General features: G+C 45.5%; 1 protein-coding gene across 5 annotated transcripts in view; it reads right to left on the reverse strand.

The window, feature by feature from the left end:
* Ptpn3 (protein tyrosine phosphatase non-receptor type 3) overlaps positions 1-16,229 on the reverse strand; it is a 153,981-nt gene that overhangs the window by 55,540 nt on the left and 82,212 nt on the right. For all 5 annotated transcript variants that reach the window (XM_021628093.2, XM_021628105.2, XM_021628101.2 and 2 more), the window contains 4 exons: positions 13,266-13,318; positions 8,884-9,004; positions 7,638-7,725; positions 4,668-4,756 (listed from right to left, as the gene is read on the reverse strand). In XM_021628093.2, coding sequence (XP_021483768.1) covers positions 4,668-4,756; positions 7,638-7,725; positions 8,884-9,004; positions 13,266-13,318 — 351 coding nt within the window. The remainder of the gene's footprint in view (positions 1-4,667; positions 4,757-7,637; positions 7,726-8,883; positions 9,005-13,265; positions 13,319-16,229) is intronic.

Genomic DNA, 16,229 nt, shown 5'->3' on the forward strand with positions numbered 1-16,229 from the left:
ATTGTGAGGCAGCTTTTAAATAACTAGGAGCATGGGCCATGCGCACTCTTTGCTGTAAGTCTCTTTGTGACACTAAAGCCCTGCAGGAGCTGATGCCTACATGGGGGAAGACAGTGGAGGGCAGTGTGGAGCAGAGGGAGGACAGAACTGGGTTGTGGCCCTGGCTCTGTTACTTAACAGCCACGCGTGAAAGAACCTCTTCACCATGTGCATGATATAGAATGAAAGGCACCAGTCGTCACCAAGTCTGTTTTGTATACCGGGCCACTGCCTCTATTTGGACTCTGCAACAGTCCTGAAAAGTATGTAGCTATCCTGCACTGGGTATCCAGAAGAGGAAGCTGAGGTGTAGTGATGTTGCTGCTGCGAGCCAGGCTCTGAGCTTGGGGCTGTTTCAAGAGCCTATGATCTTAGACCCTGTGATATCTGCTAAGTGGTGGCCCATCACAGCCTTTCTCAGCACAGTCCTGTGACAATGTTGATGTCAAATTCTTACTTTAGGTTCTCTTCATTAAAACTGGTAAGTTTGTGTGTGTGTGTGTGTGTGTGTGTGTGTGTGTGCACGTTCATTCATGTGGGCACATATGTGGAGGCCAGAGGTCTGCCTTGGGTGTCCTTCCTCAGGTACTGTCCACCTTATTTGTTGAGACAAGGTCTCTCATTTGACTTAGAGCTCACCAACTACATGAGGCAAGGCTGGCTGGCCTGAGACCTCTGACCCCCCAGTGTTGGGATTCAAAACTGTACCATGAAGTACAAGCTCACCTTTTAAACAGATTTTATTCACTATGGCAAGCTACTATAATCCACACAGTATCTGGAGGAAAAAAGGAGGTCTATTGCTCTGTAGGATCATATCAAGCCCTTGATATGAGCATTCTAAAACAGAGAGGTTGAATAAGTGAAAGTTTATTCACGTGACATTTCCCCAGTGGACCAGCAATACACACACACACACACACACACACACACACACACACACACACACAGAGAGAGAGAGAGAGAGAGAGAGAGACAGAGAGAGACAGAGACAGGGACAGAGAGACAGAGACAGAGAGAGAGACAGAGAGAGACAGAGAGAGCACTTGCATTATATAGTAAAAACAAACACCTATATATATAGTCTGCTGGCAGATACACCTATTGACAAATGAACTCTGGGAGTGACTGCAGGCTAGTCATGTAAGGATCAGAAGGCTCTTAGGTCCAGTGCTTCCGAGGCAGCCAGCAGGGAGTACGTTACACCCCAAGGTGGCCGGTCTCCTCCACATAGTCTGTGCTGAGGGTCACATGCAGGAATTCCTATTTCACAGGAGTCTGGAGAGCACACTCATCAGTTTGGGAGTTCCCACCCTTGTCTTGCTGGGCACAGACTGCTTGTGTGCTATTGGCTTCATGTGGGATGCTCTGCTAGGGCCCCTGATTCAGTTTTCTTTCTGGCTTGACTGTGTTCCTCACAAGAGCAAACCTGAAGAAGGTAGACGTAATTTCCAGGCTGAACGCCCTACATAGGGCCGCCTACTGCCCTTCAGTCACAAGGAAATATGAAATGTACTGAGTGTCTAGATGGATTAAGTCCTGTGCCAGGTCCCAGGGATGGAAAGAACAAGACAGTGGGTACTGCCACCTGGACATTTATAATCTAATGAAGGAGATGATATGCACAAGCCACATCCTTGTAACCACTGCACGTAGGAGAAACTAGTTCTCATCGTTAGAGCACCGAGGATTAAGTCCGGTACCCTGTGAGGCTCTCCATGGCCAGCTCATTCTCTAGTGACTGGCCATCGTACACCATGCTCTAGCCCTAATCAACCATCTACCCTGGACTGACCACTGTGTTCTCCCTTGTTCCTGGCGATACACGTACTCTGTACCTCCTTCTAGAACGTACTCCCTGGGGCCAACGCCTATCGAGTCACTCCTGCAGGTTCTGGAGCCTTCTGCACTCTGCCCTGTGACCTGACCTATTATAGTTTTCTCTCCAGTGGTGACTGTCTTCTGGTCTCTGAGGTTTTCACTTGTTACAGTTTGAGTCCTGTGTTTGAACACTTCATCCCTAGCTGGTGATACTGTTTTAGGAAGTCATGAAACCTTTGGGAAACAGGGTTTAGCTATCAGCAGTGGGTCAGTGGGAGTGGGCCCTGTAGGTCTCAACCTGAGCTCATTTCTTCATCCACAAAGATGCAGAACTGAACCATTTAAGTACCTTACCGGCATGGCATCCTCAGTTGTTTCTATCAGTTATCGTGTCACAGGGTGATGAAAAATAACTAATACAACACTGGCACCAAGGACAGGTTCTAACAGGGGCCAGTTCGAAGCTGAAGAGTGACCAAGATTATCAGAAAGAGCCCCTGAGGAACTAGAGGGGTGTCAAGAGCCCCCGTGGGTCCTGCCAAAAGGATCCAAAGTCTTCTGTTTACAAATTGCTTTGTCCATCTGAAAGACTCTACCTAGCAGTGCTCCAAAATAGATACTAAGACTCACAACCAAACCTTCAGCAGAGTGCAGGGAATCATATGAAATAAGGGGAGTTTGATGTGGAAAGGATAGGAGCTCCACAAGGACCAAACGTATCTGGGCACAGGGTCTTTTCTGAGATGGACACTCAACCAAAGTCCATGAGAGGATAAAACTTAGAACCTCTGCTCGGATGTGACCCATGATAGCTCAGTAATCAATTGGTTTCCCATAGTAAGGGGAACAAGGACTATTTCTAACATGAACTCAATGACTGGCTTTTTGACCTCCCCACCTCCCAAGGGAGGAGCAGTACTGTTAGGCCACAGAGGAGGACTTTGCAGCCAGTCCGGAAAATACCTGACAAAAGCGAGTCATATGAAAGGGGAGGAGGTCCTCCCCTATTAATGGACTTGGAAAGGGGCAGGGAGGAGATGAGGGAGGGAGGGTGGGATTGGGGAGGGAATGAGGGATACAGCTGGGATACAGAATTAACAAAATGTAACTAATGAGAAAAATAAATTATGGAAAAAAAAAAAAACAAATTGCTTTGTCAAGTTTCCAGCTTCCCATCTGAAGTCTCCCTATAGAATCCAAATCTGCCTCTAAACGAGATGTCCAGAACATGCTTATGGGACCTTCATAGATTCAGCACAGACTGAGCTAGACTCCCAGGCGTCTGGCCTGTGGTCCTGGAGGACTGGAGGCACTTAGAGAAGAGAAAATCAGGTCATGCCCACTGCCTGGTCCTTTGTTCTGGGCAGGCCAGAGAACTCCACAGGCCACACATCCCAGCTAGCCAAGCCATGGCTGGGGTTTCCTGCTTCCAGTAAGGGGCTCAAGAAGATTTATCACCTGTCATACTGATTCTATGGTAAAACTAAGTAGGTCCACAGCCTGTTTTACTGAAAATTAAAAGTACTTAAAATTAATTGGGAGAACCAAACATACAAACAGCATCCCTAAGTGTGTATTCTATTGAAGCATTTCTCCACAAATACAAGTATTAGTGGTAGGATAAAATATAGGTCCTGGAGTGACAAACTGGATGTGAATTTTAGCTGCACCATTATTAGCAGCATGAGACTGACAGTTTTCACAAACTTCCGTGTTCTACAGCCTCTTCTGCTGAGAAACCAGGGATAAGAACGGCTTATTCAAGGTTTAAGTGAGATAAATAAAATACACAGTAACATGACTTGGATACCAACAAAACTCAGTAAGATGATAGCTGCTATTCACGGCAAAGGCCCTTGTAATTTTATTTATAGGTTTTCTTTTCTGTCATAAATAATGCTGTGATGAACCTTTTTGTGCCTTAGTTTGAGAAGGTTCGAGGCAGTCGATCAGAGGAGCAAACTCACACGTCAGATCTGCTGAGCCACACACAACTCTGCCACCCGAGTCTCCTTTTCCCCTCTCTAGAAGTTTTTGTATGGCCACTTTTCTTCACGTTTGTACTTCTGTCTTTCCCTGCAGCACTGACTATCAACTGGCCCCAGCCCTGCCCTGCACACCCTCACACTGGAAAATTTCCCTGAAGGACACTCCCTGTTGCCTGGTACAGTAAATTCAAATTCATCTCGAAAAGTCAATCCACACTCCCCTCCCCATCTCTGCTCTTGTTTTCTAAAGATTCTAGTGCCTAGAGTCAACCACAGTTTGAAAAATACTTGATTCTTTCAAGAAAGAGGCCACATCCACATAATTTCCATTACAGTACACTGTGGTAACTGTTTGGTTTTATTATGTATTGTTTTAAATCTCTTAGCCGACTTAATTCATAGAATAAACTGCACCACAGGTATGTATGCTGAAGGGGGAAAAAAACTCTAACACACACACACACACACACACACACACACACACGACTTGGTACTCTTTGCTGCTTCAGGGTTACCAGAATCTAGGACGGATCCCACATACATACAAGGGGATGGGAGGACTTTTCAACTCCACGACCTGCCTTGTGTCATTTATCCATCCACCTAACCCAACCCCATGACGACTGGTGGAGGGAAGTTAATGAAAACCAAAGTTAACTTTCCCAAATCTGGATCAAATTCAGAGTGCAGAGCTTAAAGCTTTGGGGGCAGAGTTCTAGCCATAATTCAGAAATAAAAGTTTAAAATAAGAACTAGCATTACTTTTGCTTGGCATATTTTTAAAGCATGATTCAGACAATTCGAAGTGTTTGCACTTACCAAGGGTAGAAACTTGTGCAAATGTATTTCCGGTATACTGCAATGCCCGCAGAAGCAATTCCGATCATTAGATCCAAATTGTGCAGATCCTGGGGAGAAAAAAGGAAGAGTCCAGGCTCACAGAGTGTTTTACTCTGCTAACTTTAACACAGCCTCGCTTTTAGAAACAGCACTGTGCATCTGCTTAAGAGGGGGAAATGCCACCCAATACAGGGAAGTCCCCACTTAGCAGCCACTTAGAGCAAGGAGTTCACTCCCAGCTCTTCTAAAGTGAACGCACACACACACACACACACACACACACACACACACAGCACATCATAAACACACACAGCACATCATGAATACACACACAGCATGTCATGAACATACACAGCATGTCATAAATACACACAGCATATCATAAATACAACATATCATAAACACACACAGCACGTCATGAACACACACACAGCATGTTATAAACACACCAGCACATCATGAATACACAGCATGTCATGAACACACACAGCACATCATGAACATACACAGCGTGTCATAAATATACACAGCATGTCATAAATACAACATATCATAAACACACACAGCACATCATGAATACACACAGAACATCATGAATACACACACAGCATGTCATAAACACACACAGCACATCATGAACACACACACACACAGCATGTCATAAACACAAACACACAAAGCATATACAAATACACACAAAGCTCATACTAACACATACATGCACACGCACACAGAGCATGTCATGATTCCTGGTTTAGGAAGATACCAGGTAAGATTATGCACTTCACAGAGTTATAAACACTCTTGAATTTTCAGCCGTTAGCATTAGGGAGCCACATGAGACTCAAACAGGCCTCTCTCTGTGCAGCTCTGTTCAAATCTCAACTTCAATTACTGAAAAGGCTTTAGCTATTATAAAATGATAAAGAAAAATTACACATGTAGACACAACTCTAAATCTAATTAAGAAATAAATGTTGCTTATTAATCCAGTGTAACTACATGGGCTACGGACTTCTGTGCTTGGCACTGCCATATATTATAGAGACACAGAAGGCAAACCAAAAGAATTAAAGCTGCTTTAAATCCACTTGAGCATAAGCAAATAACATTCAAAGGGACAAGAGCTCCCTCCTTGACTCACACATATTTCTGTTTCCAATCAGATAGCGTAACCACAAACACAGGGCAGAGCTGGTTACAAGTAAGTGTGAACCTCTGGCTGCGGCTCAGGGGAGCCTCCATTTCCCTCTCAGCATTATAACAATTATGGGATCTACCTCAAGGGTTTGTATCAGGCTGAAAGTGCAGAAAATAGAAAGAACCCAGGACAGAGCTGGGCATATGCTGCTCTAGATCAGGAACTGGCACACGACAGGTGTAACATGTTCATTTTTCTGTTGGGGGGGGCATCATTTACGAGCAACAAAGGAACAAGGACAGGTATGGAAACTGGACAGGGAAACATTGTTGCTACAGAGGAAGTCCTGAGTATTCACAACAGGCACACACGTAAGCAAAGCAAGAATAATGCCGAGAACAAGGCTGCCAACAATCATGACACTCACAACAGAGGAACACATCAGCAAATGATGATGAAAGAGTGGCCTGGTGAGCTAAGGACTGAATCTCGTTTTTCAGTGTGTGCACCTTTACCCAGACAACTATAGTTTACCCCAGTTAGCGATTTCCTAAGATCCCACACCAGCCCCACATCCCAGCCGCTTTTGCAGAAGAACAGATCATGTGACCAGTTCCAGTTGGGCGAGTGGTGTGGCTCTTCTGCCTGGAAGCTCTGAAGAGCTGTTTGCCATCCTCCGGCTTCTGATAGGGAAGCCACACAGGAAGACCACGAAGCTGTGGAGGAGCCTAGACTGGGGAGTTATTGGGTCGTAGAAGCTGTCTGAAGAGAAGTCTGGACCCAAGGACAATAGAGAACTCTCCTGAAAACTACTGTGTGGTACCAAGCTACTCAGATACCTACACACACATACAAACATGCATACACGTAACCTAAACACATCATACACACGGTACTATATTTGAGTAACCAGCTCTAATCTGAGTAGTGCTTAAGATGTAGTAGAAACCTTGGCTCAGTAAACTGCCACAAAAATGGATTTATAAAATCATGTGACCTTAGAAGGAGGGCCATTTGTGGGAAAGAAGAGACAAGGGATGAGGGGTTAATCATGAGCAAAACACAATGATATACATGCATGGAAATAGACACCTCCTCCACTTTTTGAGATGGGGGCACCCGCTAGCTGAAATATTACTATGTATCTGAGGATGACCTTGAACTTTGATCCTCTTGCCTCTTCCTCCTGAATGCTGGGTGCACACCAACTCATGCGGTGCTGGGGATTGAAGCCGGTGTTTTAGGAATGCAAGACAAGCACTCTACTAGCCAAGAGAAAGCCTCAGCCCACAAACCATCATTATGTGTGCATACTAGAAAAAGTCTCAGAAGACAGAAAAATGATTTTTTCCCATTCCACCGTAATTGGAGTAGCCTTTGAAAGCTTGTAAGTTCCTGTGTCCTGCTCCCTCAGAAGTGTGAACAAGGCAATCGACTGAATGACTGATCAGATTCAGATACTCAATAAACTTTCCAGGTATCTCTTTTTTAAAAAAATAATTTATTTTAGATTTGCTTAATTTATTATTTTGTGCACTTGACTGTTTTGCCTGCATGTTTGTCTGTGCACTGTACCACATGCATGCCTGGTTCTCAACTAGGCTGTAAGCCTCCACGTGGGTTCTGGGAGTCAAACCCGGGTCTTCTGCAAGGACAAGTGCTCTTAAACACTGAGCCAACTCTCTAGCCCCCAAGTATCTTTTTAAAGGTTTTATTTGTTACAATGGGAGAGAAACCATTCCCCAAGGAAGTTTGCACACTTGCATAATTAAAAATAAACCACAGTTCCTGGGCTAAAGGGTACATACCCTGCCTCCATGAAGCTCCACTCCGTAGAAGTCAAGGGTCCGAGCTATGTTGATGTAGCAAGATTCGGCTTCTGACTGCTTTAGCCCACTGCAGAAGAGAAGAGAAAATGCAAAACTCACCTAATAGAGTGAACATTCACTCAAGCTCTTCAACATTAAAAATACCTGAAAAACACAGTAAAAGCCCTCCATAATAGTTACTAAGGGTTACTAAAGGCCTTGTCCTCATCCCCCTAAGCACTCCAACTTTAAATTCTAATGAAGCAGGTTTTCCTTCTTGTCCATGGAATCTGACCTCCTCTAGACCCCTTGGATTTCTCCTAAGAGACACTCCCCACTTAGTGGGTTCTCAAAGAGGTCTTCAGACAGTGAAAACTATCTATCACCTTTCAAAAGGCCTGCCCTCATGGTGCCAGGTTGCTCAATTAATAGGTGATCTTTCATCGTTTTTGCCTGTCTATTCTCTCAACAGTGTCCTCACGCTTCAAACCCCAGTGGGCCTGTGCTATTTTCGGACGCTGACTTCTGTCCCAGGAGCAATTCCGGGAGAGAGGGCTGGCAGAGCCCTCAAGGTACGCTGGTGGCCTGCCCTTTGTTTTTATGGCCTTCCCGAGAAATGAGATGTCTCTGAAGAGCTGGCCTGGGTCAGCGTGGTCCTCATTTAATGGGAACAGAACAGCTGCCACAGTAGCTTTCAGTCACGTGAGGAGCAGGAAGGAGAGGCTGGGAGTGGGAAGTATTTGTTAGAGGCAAAGCTTGGCCCAAGGCAATTCCCTCCGTGGAGGAAAAGCAGTTTGGATCCCAGACCACCCACCCTGTCAGCTCTCCAGTCCACCTGCCTCTCCACTCAACAATACCTGAGGGAATGGTCTTTTTTTTTTTTTTTTTCTTATTAAATGGGGTAAATAGCTAAAAGGTATACCTGGTTCAATCAGCTTGTAGGCCAATCAATCAGACAGAAAACGTGCATTTCCTTGAGGAATTAACTAATGTCCGTGGCATCTCAAAGGGGGAATGTCCCAGCTATCACCCTCAATTTCTATTGCATTTTATGCTTCACAAAAAAAAACGCACGTGATGCTAAATATATATTTGCTACCATCCCAGCTTAAAGGTACAAAACAAACCAAACAAAACAAAACAAAACAAAAACATAGGCAGTCCAGGGAGCATCAAACACAAAGTGATGCATTATCTACAGACACCCAGACTGAGTTCCTAAGCCTCCCTCCCCCAGTCCCCGCACCTGTGCTGTTTATGGAGCGACTCCACCTTGCTTAAAAAGTCATCATTTTGATCGGGTATGAACTGGCTGTCGGCAAGATAGCCTGGATGATGTATGGAAGAATTAAAGTCTCCAAAATGAGCTATTGAGACACAATGAGGGAAAATCATAATTAGCCTTGCCTCTTCAGTATGGTCTGCATCAACAAACATCGATAACATTTAGAGAAATATCTCCTGTGGGAACAGTTCTGTCAAGCTCTGAGCTGCGTGAATCAGCTCCTCTTCAGTTTCCAATTCCATGCTTCTAATCTGAACCTCTGCTTAGGGCTAAATTCCATGTAAGTACAAGGGCGGCAGGTGAGGGGCGGACGTGGTTAAGCTCACAATAGTGCACTTAAAAAGATACCACTAGGATGCTCTTACAGGCACCCAATGAGGAAGCAATGTATCTTCACTGGCATTCACGTTAAGAAGGGAACAACTGAGAGCCAGGGAGAAGGGACCCACCCCTAACACAGGCTATTTTCAGCGGAGTGAAGACCTAGGTGATCGGGATCTGTTCGTAGCCTACTTCCCCTGCCTGTCTGTCCAGGGGGTGCTGAGTCTTCTCTTGATGCCCTGAAGGGTCAACAGGGTGCTGCAAATGCTTTTCCCAAGTCTAAAGGCAGAAACCTCTTTAATCTTCCTGTTGGTTTCATTAGCTCACGGAGGGCCTTCGGAGTCATGTTTGTTCATCCAGTTAGCTAGTTGTCCTAACCCAGCTTCCATTCGACAGGAACAAACTATAAACTTCTTGCTTTAGCAAAGTCACTAACAAACATTTTGGTCAACAAAGACCAGCGAAGAACCTTCCCTGGGGTGTGTGTGTGTGTGTGTGTTTCCACTTGACATCTTTTGTGCCACTCTGTGCAAAGCTCTGGGATAACCACTAGGGGGAAACATTTAACAGACACAGTTATACACATTTGCAAAAGCCTGGGGAGACAGGGACCCATGTCAATGACATCATCTCAGTGGAGGGCTTGAGCAAATGGTCCCTACATACCCCAAAACACAAGGGACTCTTATTAAACAGACAAGAAGACAGAACAAAAGGCAGGGTCTGCATCCCTACACTCTTACCACAGGGGCCTGTCTTCTACCTGCTGACCACATGCCCTACTAAACTCAAGATCCCAAGCACCCGTGTTCCAAGCCATCAATCTGGCCCCACGGGTAAGTCCTCCCCCTGCCATTCTTCTAGCTCTAACCTGATCCTGGAGCCTCTTTTTGGGGCTCATTCCTCTGATGCTTTCCTTGACTCTCTTCCTCTCCCCCTAAAACATTATGGCGTAACTATATACTTTCCAAACCTTCTTTTCCTGGGCCTCATTGCTGCTAGACAGCAGCACTCTTCAGCCACTGGGCACAAAGTATTTTACCTCTCAAACATTGTACTTTTGAATCTAATAAGAAATTGCTTCAGTGAGCCGATCACAGGTAGGACCTAAACACTAGACACCCGTCTTGGAACAACCTGACAAAATGTAGTTAGTATACCTTTTGAGCCACTAATTTTATATCTAAGAATTAGTCCTATAAGGAATGTACACAGAGTATGCAAAAACACACATTTTTTTTTTTTTTTTTATCAAGGCTTGAAGAATATAAAGACCTTATACTTCAAAACGTCTGACAACACATGATTTATTAGTACGGCAGCAACGCATGGTTCTTGACCTCAGCCATCTTATACCTTTTAGGCTCAGTGGGAAGCCTGTCAGCAACGCTTGAAACAGGATGTCTTCAATGTAGGGCTCTAATTTTTCTCTAATAACAGCTTATCATTTATCACAGGCAACTTTTAAACTTAATTTTTATTTTCTATGGTACGTGTGGAGGTCAGATGACAACTTTCAGGCGTCAGTTCTCTCCTTCCACTGTGGGTTCCTTGGCTGAACTCAGGCTGCCAGGCTTGGCCATAAGTGCTTTTATGCAGTAATCATCTTGCCCACCCTATAAACAACTTAACAGTTTTTTTCTGGACTGACAGAAAAGACAGCAAGAGTTAAGACTAGTGAAGAGTTCTTCATACAGTGTTTCCTGTTCTCTTCCCTACAGCCCTATAAAGTAGAACAGACACTTCTAGTCTTGCGTGTCACACCAGGCCTGGAAAGTCAAGTCATGCAGACAAGAGGAAAGGCCAAGACCCAGACAACATGACTTCCATTCCTGTTCTCACTGCCTCAGCTGGTGTTGGTTCAGCTTTAAGGAATTGTTGGCTATGGGCCAACTTCAAGCATACTGTTTAACTGGAAGCAGACATAGTGCATAAGTACCAGGGATGCCTCCATTCACAGGCAGGAACCTGTGAGGTTCAGCCGGGTGGTATCACAAGGATACGTGAATAGGGTAAGGCTACTCTGAGCACAATTCTCTCCTACCTCGAGTCTTGCTCCCCAGCCCACAGCTCCACAGCTCCAGCTGTGAACATCCAGCTTCAAGTCCCTGCCTGTGGCTGATCAGCCAAGGAGAAATGGGAGCCACAAATCTAGAGATTGATGAGGACATGCTGACTCTGGCTATGGGTCATAGCACACTGCCCTCTGTCACGACACGGTTGACATCATCTTAATCATAGCAGCTGTAACTACTGTCTCAGAGCCTCCCAAGACAGGGCCTATAACTTTCCCTCTTAGAAGGCTCGAGGAGGTTTATCAGCCCTTCACTTCAGAGTCCAGCCACTCACTCTCCCCACCCCAGCTCTTCCTGGTCTCAGAAGGTGAAATGTTAACTGGGGGTCACTCCACTCATGCAGCTTTGGGGCGACCATCATCCATGCAGGGTGGGACTTTGATGATGCAGTCAGCCACAGTCCTTTAAAGCACAGACCCAGTGGTCCACTAAGCTGGACTTGGGTGGAATGGTTTCTTTGGTCTACTGTTGTTGTCCTGTCTCTTGGTCAATTCTTTCCAGGAAAAGTCATACACAACCATTCCCTATGTGGATGCACCACACTGGTCTGTCCTGGAGGAGGAAACAAAAGAGCTTCCTGTCATGAGGAGAGGAGGCTCATGAGATGAGCTCATGCTGGGTGGGCCTCACCAGTGAGGAGGCCTGCTGTATGCTCAACATCATGGGTTCACTCCCAATATCCTCTTTCCCTCACTCTTTGGTTCCATGTGGTAGGCAGGTAAGCTGTGGGCCCACCAGCCTCGGTCAATACCTCTCTAGTTTCTGTCCTGGTTGCTAAGGGAGGAAGTGCACCTGGGGCCTCCCCCTAATTTTTCTTTCTTTCTTTTTCGCCATCATGCTTCTGAGGCCACAGTAAGATAGGTATTTGGCCTGCACCTGCCCTGAGATCTTGCCTTCTCAGCTACCTGCCGTGCTGCTGACTGAGGCTTCTGGAATGGGGGGTGTGTATGGGGTGTGTGTGTGTCTTACGCTGCGCTGTGTGATTCCACACAAGCAACATGGTGCTCTGTGCTGGCACCACACAGCTAATGAATGGCAAAGTGGAATCTCACCATGCAAGGGACAGGACACCAAAGATGCTTAATTAAGTTTTGCTGACAGAGCAGAGAGACCTTTTCCGTAGTTTAAAACAGCCGCCGTTCTATCCACTGTGCCATCTGCAGTTAAGTGTGGCTTGTTCGACTTGAAAAATGTGGAAATTGCAAAGCCAAGGCTGGATTTCAGAGATTTAGTAAAAAAGCAGAGCAAAGCAAAGCAAAACAAAACAATCCCCACAAAAATAGCTCATTCATTTTTATGTTGACTATATATTAAAACAGACATTTTAATGGGCTAAATAAAACATTAAAATTATTTTCTTCATGTAAATATATTTTTAAGGAGGGCCTCAGACTCACCATGGAGCTGAGGATGGTTTTGAACTCGTGATCATTCTGCTTCTGAATGGTCATAGACCACTGTAACCCATTAGCTACACTGAAGCTCTGAAGAGAAATTTGTAAGATCTCAGTAGCATTTCAGACAGGCATCAAGCAAGCAGCAGGAGTACCTTCCAGCAAATTCCTTAACCTAGCCAGGTCTTGGTTTCATTTGCAGAGGAGGTGAGGGATATAAATATTGTTCCACTGGGGTTTGTACACAAACCAGATCCAAATACCTGGGCAGAGGCTCTGGAAAAAGCCAGTTGTAGCCGTCTGCTGTTTCATAGCTCCCTGGGGAAAGAGAAATGCCACACTCTGTCCCCCAGCACCACTGTCCATCTGATATTCCCAAGGAGACAGCGTGGCTCAGGTTAAAAGTTCTACTCTTATAAGACAGCAAGAGATGTGCTCCATGCCAGGCATCCTGGGGCCTAAGAGACTTGGTCAAAGAGAGCAGCCGGTGGCCTTCTCGATACGCTTGCTCCCTTGAGTGGCCGCCACCTAGTTAGCCTCCCTCAGGACTTACATTGTACTGCATAGGATGCTAGAACCACCGCTGAGTTGAGAGGGCAGGTTAACCTGTCAGGAGAAATAAGGATTAGGTAAGTCAGAAGAACCACAGACACTCATAAATCACAGATAGCCCATAGCTTTCTTTTCTTCATTAACTGTTAATGAACAACGTGAATTTTAAAAGCAACTACAATACAAATCCATCTTGGATGGCACATGGAATACTTTAAAAGTTTTTTTTTTTCGATAAAAAAAGTAACTTTTGCTTCAAAATTGTAACTATTAGAAATTGTAAATATCAGAAAGCAAATGGTCTGACAGTAGACAGCTCATACTATAAGAGGAAATGTGAGAAAATGGAATCTGAGGTAAACACACAGCCTTCCATTCTTTCCAATAAAGACCTGAGATATTTTTGAAGGGCTCTGGCTACCTCCTGGAGACTCTAGGATTCTTAGGTACTGCCTTTCTGGGATGGTAATGAAAGAGAAAACTAGAAGGGAGAAAAACAAGGCATTCTGCATTTTAACATTTGCAGTTCTGTAGTTACAGTACTCAATTTACTAACTACTGACTACTCCTAACCTACTGACTTTGCTGAAGTTGACAGGGTTCAAATACGTGCTTGCGGGTCTTCTGCCACCCACTAGAAATTCACAGACCTGGCCTGAATTTGTTCTTATTTCCATCTCAACTCACTGTCCTTCCAAATGCATGTTCTCAGTGATGCTACCTGCCTTTATAGCTCTTTTCTCCATTCAGACCTGACTCTGTTCTGCTCAAGAGAGAGGCCTAGAGCAAGGGTCACTGCTGAATGGAGGAATGGGCCAGAAAAACCTAAGGGCAGCGACTAGGAAAGGGAGCCATCCTTACCAGCAACACTGGGAGGCAAGCAGATTTTAAAACCATCTTCCAGCCCCGTGGCAAGCTGAGAACATGTAGTTTCCATGGCAGCCCATGAAGTTCCTACGCGTGAGTCATCCCATTTGCCAGTCTAATCTGGTTGGCCCCAACAGTTTCCCTGTCTGTCCCCTGGACTCCTGCTGGTTCTGAAGGTGCACACAGAAGCAGCATTCCCCACCTGAAGGCTCCTGACCACTGCTGCCACTTGTGCCTCTCTGAGTCTGTGGATGTGTTCTAGGATCCCCCGTTATCTATCCATTTTGAGCCACAGTATTTTTAGGAGATCAGGTAGACAGATACGTGGTGAACAGGCTGTTACTGCCTTACTAAGAAGAGTTTCACGTTAACATCTAGCCAGTGCCTCTGCTAGAAGACAGACAGCTGAACGGACTTGAGGGACAGCCTAGAAACAGCTATGGAGGCTCAGACCACATGGAACACGGCACAGAATAATGACAGCCTAGCTTCTCCTCTCAGCCTTCCATATGCTCTTCTGCATACTTCTCTTTCTCTGTGGTCCAGGCCTCTACGTGTCAGGTGACTGCCCTGGTTGAGCCGTCTCTGCCGAGAAGAGGTGGTCCCCCAGTTCTGGCTACCACTGACTATTCAAGCAAGTCAGAAGATTTGAAATCTCAGAGAAAATGCTAACTGCACGACAACAGCTGTGGCCACAGATGGTGTGAGACACACCTGAGATGAGCTTGAGGGCGGACGGTGAGGGCCTACTGGAATCTCCTCCAGGCGGCAGAGTCCTACTAACCATCTGGAAATTCCAAAGGGTACCTTGTTCTTGAAGAAGCAAAAAGGAGGACAACGTAGTACCGGAGTTTGGAGTATTTAACAGTATTTATGGAAAAAACATAAATACTGTTTTTCCACAAATAACAGTATTCATGGAAAAAAAAAAACACAGAGTGTCTGTATATAAGGGTGCTTATATGGAACAGGTTTCCATGACTGCAAAGAGCAGCTCAAGAGGGGAGTCCTGCAGTTCAACATGGGGTTGTCCTGAAGAGGCAACCTCGGAAAAGTGGACCCCCCCCCCCACTGTTCTATAGCTTGTGCTGGAGGAGTGATGTGCCACTACTTTGGGAAAAGGAGACAGAAATCATGGAGATCCTGTACTCTGTGCTCACTCAACAGTCAACAGTTCTGCCAGCCCCTTCAAGGAGGCTCCTGTCTCTGGCTGGCAGGATTGTAGCAGAGGGAAACCCTGATCTCCAGTCTTTCCTAGAGCACATGGACACCATCTCTACCAGACATATCTCTTATCAGCCTGTAGCCTGCTTTAAGACCCTGCAGCTACTCACTTCCACCTGCTGGACTTGAGATACTCGCCTCCACTGGGCATGAACAGACCCCCTTCCCCCTGCCCCCAGCTCTGTTTTCCTGCAAGTAAACCACATATGGCTTCCAGCTGGAATGAGGGATGGGAGGGCCTTCCTGATGTCCCGGGAAATCAGACTTCTCTTTTCTCCACCAATCTTAAATTTGGCTAATCCTAGCACCGCACAGAGATGTTTCTAGGCCATGGATGGTAGCAGAAGAGTTCCTGAAATTCTATGCCAATTGTGATTCCTGCTGCCTGTATTGGTCTCGCTTGCTTCATGGGCTCCTGTCTCATGTCACGAACCTCTACTGCCAGCCTCCTTGTGGTGCAGCAGGACATGGGATTGAGGAGAACTGAAGTAGACAGGGCTCTTTTCCTACTGCTGGGTTTTTTTGTTTTTCATAAGCAAAGGGTCCAGCAGGCAAGAAGGCTCAGTAGATAAGGGCGTTTGCTCCATATGCCTGGTTCAATCCCTAGAACCCATGTAAAGGTGTAAGGAGAGAACCAACTCCACACATGTATTATCGTGCATACATTACATATGAACACATTCATTCATTTAAAAAAATTAAAAAGAAGATACAATAAGGATTTGGAAGACAGAGTTCTGTGGGCTTGGAATTTTAATTCCTTTCTGGCCATTCTCAGATACCTTCCAAGCACTGAAATGGCCTGAATACACCCAGAATGATGACTCAAGCAGATGCTCATGTCTGAACACAATTCCTTCCAGAGAGAAGATGA

Source organism: Meriones unguiculatus, chromosome 3 (assembly GCF_030254825.1).
Source record: "Meriones unguiculatus strain TT.TT164.6M chromosome 3, Bangor_MerUng_6.1, whole genome shotgun sequence".
Taxonomy (NCBI): Eukaryota; Metazoa; Chordata; class Mammalia; order Rodentia; family Muridae; genus Meriones; species Meriones unguiculatus.